Here is a 14,125-nt window from a genome sequence, read left to right on the forward strand (position 1 = left end):
CGAATATTCCGTTCCTACCACTTTCGGGATCAGCGCTCTTCCTAGGACAAAAAGGTCTATCCGGGAGTATACTTTATGGACGTGGGAGAAGAAGGAAAACTCTTTACTCCTCGGTCTAGCAAATCTCCAGGGATCTACTCCTCCCATCTGCTCCATAAACCACTTAAGCACCTTGGCCGCTGCCGGCCTCCTCCAGGTCCTAGATCTGGACCGATCCAGGTCTGGGTCCAGCACAGTGTTGAAGTTTCCCCCCCCATTACCAAATTTCCCATCTCTAGGTCCGGGATGCGCCCCAACATATGCTCCATAAAACCCGCGTCATCCCAGTTCGGGGCATATACGTTCACCAGCACCACCGCCTCACCTTGCAATCTGCCACTCACCATCACATACCTGCCCCCACTGTCCACCACTATGGTCTTAGCCTCAAACGATACCTGTTTCCCCACCAGTATTGCCACCCCTCTATTTTTCGTATCTAAGCCTGAGTGGAATACCTGTCCCACCCATCCTTTCCTTAATCTGACCTGATCCACCAATTTCAGGTGCGTCTCCTGAAGCATAACCACATCCGCCTTCAATCTCTTTAGGTGCGCAAATATCCTTGCCCTATTAATCAGCCCTCTCACGTTCCATGTGATCAACCGGGTTAGGGGGTCCTTTACCCCCCCCCCCCCCCCCCCCCCATCGTCGACTAGCCATCCCCTTTTTTAAACCAGCTCCTCACCCGGGTCCCACGCACACGTTTGTCCCCCAGACGGCGCCCTCCCGTCCCGACCATCCCATCCCGTAACAGCTCCCCCTTACCCTCAGCAGCAGCAAGCCAGTTAATCCCCCATCCCCCCCCCCACCCCCCACCCCCCTAGATTCCCTTCTAGCTTGATTGCTCCCCCGATATTGCTTCCGGGGATCAGCAAACTCTGGCTGACCTCGGCTTCCCCCGTTTACCCTTGACCTCCCTGCGTGTGAGGCCCCCTTCCTTCCTGTGCCCACTTTTCCCGCCGCGATTTCCATAGCGCGGGAAAAATACCCTGCGCTTCCCTCTCGGCCCCGCCCCTAGTGGCGCACCTCCCTGTCCCCTTCCCCACTGGCGGGGGGGGGGGGGGAGGGAAAGAGAAAAATTCTCCCGTCTAACATTTTTACAGATAAGCCCTCCCCCTCTCCCCCCCTTTGCATTTCTTTGCCACCACCTCGCTACTTCTTTCCAAACATCAATTCCTCAAATCTAGTCCAACTTCTCTTCTTGAATAAATGTCCACGCCTCCTCTGCCGTCTCGAAGTAGTGGTGTTTGCCCTGGTGTGTATCCCACTGTCTTGCCGGCTGCAGCATTCCAAATTTTATTTTCTTCCTGTGGAGCACCGCCTTGGCCCGATTGAAACTCGCCCTCCTTCTCGCCACCTCCGCACTCCAATCTTGATACACGCGGATCACCGCGTTCTCCCACCTGCTACTCCATGTCTTCTTAGCCCATCTCAGGACCATCTCCCTGTCCTTGTAGTGGTGGAACCTCACCACTATTACTCGCGGTGTTTCCCCTGCCTTTGGTCTTCTCACGAGGACCCGGTATGCTCCCTCCACTTCCAAGGGGCCCGTCAGGGCCTCAGCTCCCATTAAAGTATGGAGCATCGTACTCACATACGCCCCAACATCGGCTCCCTCTGTCCCTTCGGGAAGACCCAAAATCCTTAGATTCTTCCTCCTCGAGCTATTCTCCAGGGCTTCTAGCCTTTCCATGCACCTCTTATGCAGTGCCTCGTGCGTCTCCCGTCTTCACCACCAAGCCCTGTATCTCGTCTTCATTTTCGGCTGCCTTTGCCTTCACTCCACTGAGCTCCATCGCCTGGGTCTTTTGCGTCTCCTTCAATCCCTCAATCGCCAGCAACATCGGCGCCAGCACCTCCTTCTTGAGCTCCTCCACACATCGTCGGAGGAACTCCTGCTGTTCCGGGCCCCATACCATCTTGGCTCCCTCAGCCGCCATCTTGCTTCTCCCTTCTCTTCTCTGCCGCTGCTCCAGAGGATCCTCCGCAATCTGGCCACTACTATCGCTTCTTTCCATCCACACCCGAGGGGACTCCTTCCTTTGTCGCCTCACACTGGGTTTGGCCGTCAAAAATTTCCGTTGGGGCTCCCGATAAGAGCCCAAAATCCGTTGAAACGGGAGGTGCCGAAACGTGCGGCTTAGCTGGTCATAGCCGGAACCGGAAGTCCGATTGGATTTATTTTTAACAGTAGACACTGTAGACATGCAAGTTGTACCAACTTTTTAAAAAGTACTCTCAAACAAAGCCATTTTCAGGTTGAACTGAATTATAAGCTGGCTAAACCGCACGACTTTTGAAGTGGGGGATTAAACTGTTATGCCTTTAAATTATTATTTTTTTTTCTGTATTTCATTTCACACCTTAACAAAAGGATTCATCTCATCCTAACCTTTGAAACTAATTATGGTCTGTTCTTTATCGACAGGTCAAATCAAAAGATAGTGGTGATTCATCTAATGGTGCAAAGAATGGTATGTCATCTGCCAGACAAAATTTTCCAGTTGCCTGTGAATTAATTGTTGTGTAAACACTTCACAAAGTTGTGAATTGCCTCGAGTGTCTCCGCTGCTGAGTTGTTGAGACTGATGTGGTTATTTTTTCTCTTGGTCCTCCCCTTCCTGAAAACCTATTCTAAGCCTTTCTTCACATTATGTTAAACCCTATCACTTCAATACAATGACAAAGCAGATCGGTTAAACTGTTTTATAAGTCACTCATTGGGCCTCAGTTGGAGTCTGATGGCCAGTTCTAAAACACTTCAGGAAGCACCGTGGATCCATCGCTGTGGCATTAGAGAGGGTGCAGAGAAGACTTACGAGAAGGATGCCAATGATGAGGAACTTCAGTTACGGGGAGAAAGCCAAAACTGAGATTTTTAAAATTCAAATGAGGACGTCACTGGCTGGGCCAGCATTTATTTTCCCAACCATTCAACTTGAACTGAGTGGCTGGCTAGACCACTTCAGAGGAAAGATAAAATCAGCCTTATGCTGTGGAGAGTCACATGTAGGAAGGCAAATGCAACGTTGGCATTCATGTCGAGAGGGCTAGAATACAAGGGCAGGGATGTGCTGCTGAGGCTGTATAAGGTTCTGGTCAGACACCTTTTGGAGTATTGTGAGCATTTTTGGGCCCCATATCTAAGGAACTATGTGCTGGCCTTGGAAAGGGTCCAGGGGAGGTTCATAAGAATGTTCCCTGGAATGAAGAGCTTGTCATAAGAGGAGCGGTTGAGGACTCGGTCTGTACTCGTTGGAGTTAGAAGGATGAGGGGGTATCTTATTGAAGCTTGCAGGATACTGTGAGGCCTGAATAGAGTGGACGTGGAGAGAATGTTCCACTAGTAGGGAAATCTAGAACCAGAGGGCACAACCAAGACGGCAGGGGCGATGCTTTAAAACAGTGATGAGACGGAATTTCTTCAGCAAAGGTGAATCTGTGGAGCTCTTTGCTGCAGAAGGCTGTGGAGGCCAAATCACGGAGTGTCTTGAAGACCGATATAGTTTCTTGATTAATAAGGGGATTAGGGGTTATGGGGAGAAGGCAGGAGAATGGGGATGAGAAAAATATCAGCCATGATTGAATGGTGGAACAGACTTAATGGGCCGAGTGGCCTAATTCTGCTCCTATGTCTTATGGTCTTACAGGAGCAAGAACACATACAGGCAACTTTTAAAAGATAACGGGTGCGATTTAACCACCGCGTTGAGCCCAGCATGGATCTGGGCATGCCTATAAAATAGCGGGAAAGGCCAAGGTGCGATATCCATTTGCAATATACTTGGCCTCCTCCAATGGTGAGTTCTAGATCATGCCCAGATATGGCGAGCATATCATTAACCATCATTTAAAATAAAATCAAGTCCCCATAGTCCCAGATGACCACAGGCTGCTTTCCCCTTTTGAGGGAGAGAGCTGACGTGGTGATTTAACCTGAGGATCACCACAGCTCAGGGGGGGGCCTTCATGAATAACCTCAACCAGTACAGGAATTGAATCCATGCTGTTGGCCTTGTTCTGCATCACAAACCAGATGTCTATCCAACTGAGCCAAACCAGTCCCTGTCGGGAGTTCTTCATATCTCATTCTGACTGACTAAAGCTGAATTACATCATCACATCACCATTCTTTAAAAATAAGTTGTAAAATGCAGTACATGAGAATAAGATTACAGATGTCTTATTCGGCTCGATATTAGCAATTTGCACATTATTTTCCTTGGGCATAAATATTTGGAATTCGTTTCCAGATTCTGGCTAACCAAATTCTGATTACAGCACATGTTCAGTCGGCAGTCCTGTATATAACCAAATCCATGCAGTCCAGTTTTCAATAGTTTTTTTTTTAACTTCTATTTGTCACTATTGAACAAAAAAATACTGGAGGAAATCAAGATGTTAGGTGCTGGATTTACCTTGTTTGGCAATAAACATGGTCACATCTGTTTGACTTTATTGAAGGTGTGGCTGTGTTCTGGCAGGATAGCCTTTTGTGAGTTTGGATCCTGTTTTAACTGCAGCAATAATTGGTACATGTCTTATATGTTTATCTGCTTTTACCAGCCTGGCACTCATTGGTATTCTCTGAAGAAACTAGATCCCGTGATACTCTGTTTTGTTTAAACTTATTTACTCATCGGGACAGAAACAGACTGCTTCAGATCAGTAATACTTTATCCTAGAGTTCTTTTCGTTCTGTGGTAGGATTCGTATGAAGGTGACTGCTATCTGAATTGGGAGTTGGAAGTTTTTTTCCAATTTTATTACCAGCTGTATGCACACTGCTCCGGTTTAGGTTCAGCATCAGGACAGCATGGTAGCATAGTGGCTTCACAATGCCAGGGTCCCAGGTTTGATTCCTGACTTGGGTCACGGTCTTTGCGGAGTCCACACATTCTCCCCGTGTGCGGAGTCTGCACGTTCTCCCTGTGTCTGCGTGGGTTTCTTCCGAGTGCTCCAATTTCCTCCCACAAGTCATGAAAGACGTGCTGTAAGGTGGATTGGACATTCTGAATTCTCCCTCTGTGTACCGGAGAAGGTGCCAGAATGTGGCGACTAGGGTCTTTTCACAGTAACTTCATTGCAGTGTAAATGTAAGCCTACTTGTGACAATAAAGGTTATTATTATTATTATTACTATTATTAGTTAGATGCAGAATAAAACTCCCTTTATCTTTCTGGCTTACTAATCAATCTCCCAGTGATCTGAGTAGTAAGACAAAGTGAAAGCAGGCTTGGAGGAGTGGGGCAGTCGGTGGTCGAACTAGGCTGTTCATAACCTCATTGCCCGTGATAATGATCATCTTTATTATTGTCACAAGTTGACTTACATTAACACTGCAATTAAGTTACTGTGAAAATCCCCAAGTCGTCACACTTTGGCGCCTGTTCGGATACACCGAGGGAGAATTCAGAATGTCCAATTCACCGAACAAGCACTTATTACAGTACCTGTGGGAGGAAACTGGAACACCTGGAGGAAACCCACGCAGACACGGGAAGAACGTGCTGATGCACAGACAGTGACCTAAGCTGGGAATCGAACCTGGGTTCCTGGTGCTGTGAAGCAACAGTGCTACCGTGCCGCTCAGGAAAACCCTAAATTGAGTTTGCCCCCCTGTATTGTCTCGATTGCAGAGATTACTTAGATCTTCTGGCCTTTCACGTCGGCAGGATGTTCTGGTCCCGCCATTACTGTACCCGTGCCACGGGTTTTCCGGGGGCGTGGAGTGGATTCAGTGGGAAATCCATTGAGAGCGGTGGAATCAGAAGGTCCTGCTGCCAGCTAACAGTGAGCTGCCTCCCTCTGTCAAGTACCACTCTGCAGGGAGGCCAGAGGAGACAAGATTCTATCTCCGCTTCTACCAGTAAAATCCTTAACCATTCCTTGTCTCTAAAGCTGTCCTCATGGGTGATCTATCCTCGAAACTGCAGCTCGTCTTAAACTGCATATTAACACCAAATTCCGAGTATCCCTTTATTTACTGACTTGTATTGGCTTCATGTTGCATTGTTTAAAATTTTCATCTGTGTTTTAATCCCTCCATGGGCCTTCCCTATCTCCAACCTACTCCCTCATAGAACTCTTCATTCCTCTCGTACACCCTTTTTCCTTTGTTCCTACCATCAGTGGCCATATGTTTCATCACCCAGATCCTATGCTCCAAGGTTCCCTCATTAAATCCCATGACCTCTCCTCCTCTTGAGGACCTCCGTTGATTCATCCAAGATTCTTGTTAATTACACTGAACCCGCTTAATATTTTATTCTTTGACTCTCCATTTATATTTCATAAATTTCTGAAGCACCTTGGTACATTTCACTGATTTTAAGGTGCTATATAAATGCAATACCTATTCTTTGTGTATCAGCAAAGTTGCAACATGTTTTCGGGAGAATAAACACTTTTACTCTGTACCTGAACAGCAAATCCTGATGTGCTTGAATCCTGACGGGCAGGCACTCCTTTTCTGTTCAGATACCTAGGAACCCCACCACCTGGAGGTTCCCCTCCAAGTCTCTCACCACCCTGACTTGGAAATATATCGCTGTTCCTGCACTGTCACTGGGCATAATCCTGGAACTCCCTAACAGCACAGTTGGTGTACCTACACTTCAAGGGCTGCAGGGGTTTAAGAAAGGCAACTCACCACCACCACCTTCTGAAGGGCAACAAGGGATGGGCAATAAATGCTGGCCGAACCTGTGACTCCCACATCCCGCAAACACATTTTTAAAAAATGGGCTTTAATGCTTTTCTATTAATAAAATTCATGCAATACGCAGACCTATTTCTCTAGTTAGCAAATTATGAAGAATCAATCCAGTGGGGAGTTTTTCGTAAACATCCAAACACGAGCAGGATCGCAAAAGTATTGTTAATTCTTTTTGCACATATACGAAGAAACATTGTTCTTCTGATTGCAGAATCTTCACATGCAGTAAATCCTGTGAATGCAAGCATCCAGGCTCTAACGTTGGCTGTCTACGACCTGCTACAACTGTACCTGAGTTCTTTTAGCAGAAACACAGGTGCAACTGGGAATCTGCCACAGAGCACAAAATGTACAAAGGAAGCGCAGACCACCACTGAACACCTGCAGTTTACATTGTTTGCAGCACATAGGATTCCAGGAGCGTGGGTCAGCAGGTGGGTGTTGAGGGAAGCCTTTAGTACTATCTACATTGGTGTTACAGGAAGTAATCTGTCCTGGATGTAATGCAAATTTTAAAATACAATATAGAAAATGGATTAAAGTCGTTGGAATTGCTGCTTTTTTAGATTGAAGGTGAGGCGCAACTGGGTTACCTTGTCCATGGTGTTCAATTATGTGTGTTCTATTTTAGTTGAGGAATTGTGACCTAGATTTTGAAATCCCTTCTGAATCACCCCTGCCAAAAAGATCTATTACTTGAAAATCTGGAGGAAAAAATGTATGCTGCAAGTCCTGGGTGTAGTGCAGGAGCTCAGCCTATTTAAAGTAAGATCCATAAGAATTCTGAAATAGCTTCTATCTTCCTAGCTTCTGTTTGGTTTCTCCTTTTTAGTTGCGTATTTAAAACTAACAAATTAGTAATAATTCAACCCACAATTGGAAGTGTTCGAAAGCCTCTACACTGATTATCAAAAATACAAATTAAAAGCATTATAGCATTTTACTAAACTAAATATTCTCATGTACTTTTTTTTTTTTTTTGAAGTCTTGCCAGTAATTTCTCTCTCTCTATCCTTCTCCACAATTTTATCTCTCTTTATTTCCCCCCTAGTTTGGGGAGTCTATAGACCGGCAAGTGAGTGTAGGATGGTGCATGTTTCCAGGCCGTTTTCAATCGATTCAAAAACTAAATAATTTGCGTGATGGAAAACTGAAATACAAGCAGAAAATGCTGGGAAGATGCAGAAGATCTGGCAGCATCTGTGGCGAGAGTTATGTCCCGGGCTGATGGAGTTAACAGTAGAGGAGAGCACAATCTATTCACTCCATTGTGGAGTGGCACAGACCAACCAAGTATTAGTCTCATCATCCAATTTTTGTTCAAGGATATTGGAAGATGCTTGGGCTTCACTTCGCGCTTCATCACTTGACACTGCTCACTGTGAATTAAGTCTTGTAAAAAGGACACTTGAGTTTTCAAAGTTCTTGTGCTTGTCTGCTGCATTCTCATCCTCTCTTTTTTTTCCCTTTGTGTGATGGTTTGTTGCATTTATTGCATCTGATTTGTGATGGTCAGGGATCATTGCGTTGTGTAGAAGTTTCACTGCAAAGAGACTATGTAGAGCATTTTCATTCCAATATGGACAGGTTGACTTTGGCAAATAATTCCTTTGTACTGCTGTTCAGATGAGAAACCTATTTCTTTAGAGCAGCATGATTGCCATAATTATAACCCACCCTGTTGTGATGTAGAAGGTAGAGCTGGGAATTTAAACACAAATCCATTTCCATTGTTTGTGACACAATCTTTCGCAGGTGTCCAGGTAGTCCACGTTTAAGCGTAAAAGTTGGAACCCTAGCATACATAGTGGCGGAATGGTGTTGAACTTTATTACTGTATGTAAAGTGCTATAGTACCTTGGTGATGAACACCATATTATTAGGCTGCACCATTTATAATTTACTGAATTCAAGCATAAGGCTGGTGTTGTCCTGTTACTTAAACAACTTTGAAGTGACCAGACGAATCTCAAAAGACAATTTGACCAACATTCACAAAAATATGTCCAATTGACCACTTTTCAAGTCCATTCTCAATTATTGATAGTTCTGGTTCTGGCCATCACGTTTTTTCAAAGCTAGTGTGGAAGCACACAACTGCTTTACTGAGCTCCCAGCAACTACTTGTCTATTAAAAGCATTGAGTGGGAAAGGACCAGCAGCTCTGAAGCTAAACCGGCAAGTCACTGCTTTCTTTGCTTTTCCAAATTCTGCAATACTGGGGGCAGAGGGTAGCATCCTGCTGTCACGTGATGACATGAAAAGTAAATACTGTGCGCTTGGATAGTAAGTCAGCTGTGCCCACTTTGGAAAAATGATTGCACCAGATTTCCAGTTAAGAGGGCTAACTGAATTATTAGTTGTTTCGATGTACAGAGCGGTGAGATCAAATGGTTTAATAGCTTGGCCTCGGGGTTTTACTGTTTTGTTTATAATGCTGCTTTGTATTGAACTGCAAAATTGTTTCTAAAAATCACCTTGGAGTACAGATTTGGATGTGGTTCCCCAGATTCCTTAGCAAGAATATATGGGGCTCAACCTTTCATAACACTACAAATGCAGAGATTCAGCATTTTTATGGAATGTATTTTTGCCAAGACTACCTCATTTCAGCTGCGCAGTTGGCATAATTTTCATGACTCATGTTGGTCAAACCACATTCTGACTGTGCCATGGAGGGCAGCACTTTGCTTAAGTATTTCACCATAACATGAATTCAAACGGGCCAATGTTATTTGTACTTGATCCAATTTACACGTGTGGTTTTCCCATTTAAAATTGTTATGGTGCACTAATGTGGATGGAGTATTAGGATTTAAGTATATTGTTTCATTAAATTTGCACAATGGGAAACTGCTGCTTGAGAAATCAAGGAAGAGAGCAATGCATTTTTTTTTTTTTGGGGGGGTGGTTTGGAGGGAGGGTGAGAAAGCTGTGGGCCAGGAAAAATCTGCAGGAGAATTTTTTTTCCCCTCCTATTCTATTGCATGTCCTGCCCCTTGCCACCTTTTGGGTATCTCTATGCTACTCTATTCAAAAGATTGATTTTTTTTTTTTTGGCAGTGGTGGCTTGGGAATGGCACCATCCAAATGTCTCGGTATGGCTGTCACATGGTGGGAACTTAAAATGAGATTATCACAAAAGATTTAGAAATTATCGAGTAATTGCAGTTTAAATTTGAATGTTTGTGACTGACCATATTAAACATTCTTGATGCACTACATTGAATGTAATGCAGTCTATTTTTTTTGTAGCCCATTTGAAAAATGTTATTTTTCCCAGACAATAACTCTCAGAAATGTACTTTCATTTAAAAGTAATTTTGCTGATAAGTGGTGCTTGCTTTCTCCCCAGTTTTGAGAAATACTTCCTAATGTGCTCGTTGACACACAATGGGAAGGATCTTTTCAAGCCAGTACAATCTAAGAAAGTTGGGACCTATCGCAACTTTTTCTACCACATCAAGTGGGATGAACTGTGAGTATTTTCTTTGCTTTTATAGGAACTAAATGTGGTTCGTAAGTAAATTGAAGTTGGAATACAAAGTTAGTCGGAAATTGTGAAGTTATTCATATTGCTTGTCTTTGACTCCCTGGTGGAGTTCAAGTACACGCCTGTTGAATGTTTCTGCAACATTTTTGGAAATGCATGGATTATGCATAATATATCCTCTTGAAATTACATGGGATTGTCCTGATGGTCTTGCAGGTTAAAAACATTGGCTGGTGTACTACCAAACCATAACGAACGGGAAGGTGCAGATTCAGTTCTTATGTGCCGAGGTATTTTATACCCTCTGCGGTGCTAAAGGTGGCCTCAGAATCCTTAGGAAAGTTTGGTGAAGGAAAAAATCAGCAGTGGTTCAGCTTACTATTCAGTAGCCTTTTTTTCTGGAAAGTTCATGCTACCACATTGGGTGAGGTTTGGTTTGGGCTTGGCTGTAATGCTGGTGACTCCTCTGCTGTTGCTGACCATGCAAGCTCATTTATGAAGAATGGACAGCTGAATAAGGTAACAAAAAGGCAGCCATGGCACCATCTTCGTCCTGTGAAGAATAAGTGCTGAGGTGGAGTTGGGGGGGTATGGAGATGTGGTGAGATGGAGTGGGGGGGGGGGGGGGCGCACAAAGATGTGGAAGAAACCCATTCTTTTTTTCTAGTTTAGATTACCCAATTCATTTTTTTCCAATTAAGGGGCAATTTAGCGTGTCCAATCCACCTACACTACACATCTTTGGGTTGTGGGACGAAACCCACGCAAACACGGGGAGAATGTGCAAACTCCACATGGACAGTGACCCAGAGCCGGGATCGAACCTGGGACCTCGGCGCCGTGAGGCTCCAGGGCTAACCCACTGCACCACCGTGCTGCCCCCAAGAAAACCATTCATGTTGTTTTCAGTTTTATTAGCTTGTTGAAATAAGAGGTGGATTAAAATAAGTTATGCTTCTTGTTCGCGACAATTGACCGGCTACTTAATCAGCTTTTCCTTTGGCCTAATGACACAACTGGTTGTGGGCTAGTGTTGTCAGTATGAAAAGGGACAACATCAGGCTTGCTAACCCAGTCTATTCTTATTCAAGGCACTGTTTGAATCACTAAAACATTTTTGCCCCAGGCAAGGGAGGGAAAGTAAATAATCTAGTTTTCCCTTTCTTATTCACAATCCAGTAGCCTCTGGTGCATTGATTTCATGTCAACATTGAGTGAGGACAGGGTCATACATGCCTGTGATGTCCTCCCATCTATAAATGTTCACTGTCCAGGGTCACTCATGAAGGATAGTTACCCATGAGACATACTGGAGGGCTGCCAACAATTGTGAACCTGCATTCATTGTGGGGCACTACCTTGAGGAAACAAAGAAATGAAGGAAGAAGACTGAGCTGATAGCAGTCAGAGAGAGCCACTTGTGGTTCTTGTAAATAAACAGCCATAAACCTGAAGATAGGGACATTAAAATTTTGATTTATAATTGGCTTAAATGCAATCAGTTATTTGATGCCTTCCCAACCAGAAGACATGCCATTGCAGTCACCTTTTCTGGAGACTGTTTTCTTCAATAATGTTGCTCTTGGTGCACTGGCAACCAATTCCGACTGTTTCACTATCACGCCGTAAATTATTTGTGTTCTCTCTCTCTCTCTCTCACACACACACACACACACACACACACACACACACACACCTTGTGCTCGTTCACCAAGGGCGTTGACATACTCTGACTCTTGTATCTGCTGAGCTCGTTGATGAGGTCTCTGATTGCCTCCCTCCGTTCCATGATGGCCTCTTACTGCTGCAAGATGGTCTCCCAGAGGAATGTATAGTCCCCTTGATGTCGACCACTGTTCTGCACTGGTGCAAAACACATGGGGCCCATGTCCGGGGGGGATGGAAGAGAAGAAGGACTACATTTGGGCGAACTCTTGGACCGCAGATTTGGGTAGGAGAGGTCGAGGAATCCGCCAAAGGTTTTGCGGCACATCTTTGAAGCGGAGCTGCCGCCGGGAAGGTGGTGGTGGTCAGTTGGTGGGAACCGCCAGGATATCTGTCAAGCAACTGCTCTCTAGAGAGGACGAAATTGACATTTTAGGCAGGATTTTCCCTGCAGGTCTCTGAATGCTGACGTTAGGAAACTCTGCATTAGCGGCTGATGGATTCTGAAAGCAGTGACTCTTAGCTCATTGATCCTTCTAACACCTGCCTATGACCCACCCGTGGGTAGCGACCCGCAGTTTGAAAAACCCTGTAATTGAGGGTACTTTCTAAAGTCACTTGGCGGGCTTTCAGTCAGCTACCTATGGGCTTTCTCGTTTTGTGTTTTAATAATGTCCAGATTTTGAACGGGCAAATGGTTAAAAGGAATTATTGTTCTATCAATGTATAGTGTGGGTTATCACTCCAGCAGTTTGTCTGTTCCCTTTTGAATAATTGATAAATCATGTTGCAGATTTTGTCTCCCCGCACGTCAGGGCAACTTGCTGGCAGCTGAACCCCGCACATCAGGGCAACTTGCTGGCAGCTGAAACCAGCCAGGAAATGAAAGCAAAATACTGCTGAAGCTGAAAATCTGAAATAAAAACAGAAAATGCAGGTCTGGCAGCATCTTTGGAGAGAGAAACAGAGTTAGTGTTTCGCTCTCTCTCTCTCTCTCTCTCTCTCTCTCTCTCTCTCTCTCTCTCTCTCTCTCCACAGATGCTGCCAGACCTGCTGAGTCTATGCAGCAATTTCTGTTTTTATTTCTCAAACCATAGTTGAGTTCTGTGACAAAGGAGTAAACTGCCATTTGTGCTTGGGAAAGTACACAGGTTAATTTTTATTTATTTACAATACCAATTTTTTTCTCCAATTAAGGGGCAATTTGGCGTGGCCAATTCACCTACCCTGCATATCTTTTTGGGCAATGGGGTGAGACATGGTGAGAATGTGCAAACTCCACACAGACAATGGGCTGGGATCGATCCCGGGTCTTCGGCGCCATGAGGCAGCAGTGCTGACCACTGTGCCACCATGCTGCCCATACACAGGTTAAATTTTAATGTTTATAAAAGGTGGCAGTGTTATATCTCCCAACCTGGAACATGCAGAAGTGAGTTTATAGAGTTCCATAAACGTTTGAGCAATTTCCCTTTTTTTTTTTTTAAGAAAAGGTTTGCCCCAGCTCAGGCTTACACAGCTTTGTTTTATCGGGTGCAGTCTAAATTATGAACTCAAGTGGTTTGTCGCCTTTCACTGGTCTGGAGTTCGATTAACTTTCCTGTTGATGCTCTTGAGACCTCTTCGCATTAACACTAAAATATTCACATAAAAGTAGCTCCAGTTTCCCTACAAAACTTATTTATCTCTTTGTCCTTTCCTTTGGCAAATTTTTGATCCATCCCCATCAAGTATTTTTTCCGTTATCTGATTTTTAAATAATTTTCTGATTTGTATTCATCAGTAGAGACCATATTGAGATACTCGTCATCTATCTCCAGGTTCCAATGTGACCAACCCAATAGCTTCGCAATGCTTAATTAAGTATTGTTTGCAATATTTGTATTGCCATAACAAACTTTTTTTTATTTGTTTCCACCTTCCAGAATCAGCTTTCCTGTTCAGATTTCACAGTTACCCCTTGAATCTTTACTAAGCCTTAGTTTGCATGGAGTTCTAAATCCCTCAGCAGCTGGATCACCAGATACAAACAAACAGCGGAAGGGACCTGAGTACCTTGGTCGGGTCTCCATGCCTCTCTTTGACTTCAAACGGTAAGAATGGTTTCTCCTCTTCCCTTTTAAGGAAATGCTATGCTAGATTGTGGTTCAATGTACAACAATTTGGGGATGTATCCCATTTCATTGTATATTATATTTGACTCTTC

General features: G+C 44.5%; 1 protein-coding gene across 3 annotated transcripts in view; it reads left to right on the forward strand.

The window, feature by feature from the left end:
* pik3c2a (phosphatidylinositol-4-phosphate 3-kinase, catalytic subunit type 2 alpha) overlaps positions 1–14,125 on the forward strand; it is a 153,357-nt gene that overhangs the window by 75,531 nt on the left and 63,701 nt on the right. For all 3 annotated transcript variants that reach the window (XM_072466379.1, XM_072466378.1, XM_072466377.1), the window contains 4 exons: positions 2,471–2,516; positions 6,973–7,195; positions 10,117–10,239; positions 13,845–14,012. In XM_072466379.1, the coding sequence (XP_072322480.1) occupies positions 2,471–2,516; positions 6,973–7,195; positions 10,117–10,239; positions 13,845–14,012 (560 nt within the window). The remainder of the gene's footprint in view (positions 1–2,470; positions 2,517–6,972; positions 7,196–10,116; positions 10,240–13,844; positions 14,013–14,125) is intronic.

This window comes from Scyliorhinus torazame, chromosome 10 (assembly GCF_047496885.1).
Source record: "Scyliorhinus torazame isolate Kashiwa2021f chromosome 10, sScyTor2.1, whole genome shotgun sequence".
NCBI lineage: Eukaryota > Metazoa > Chordata > Chondrichthyes > Carcharhiniformes > Scyliorhinidae > Scyliorhinus > Scyliorhinus torazame.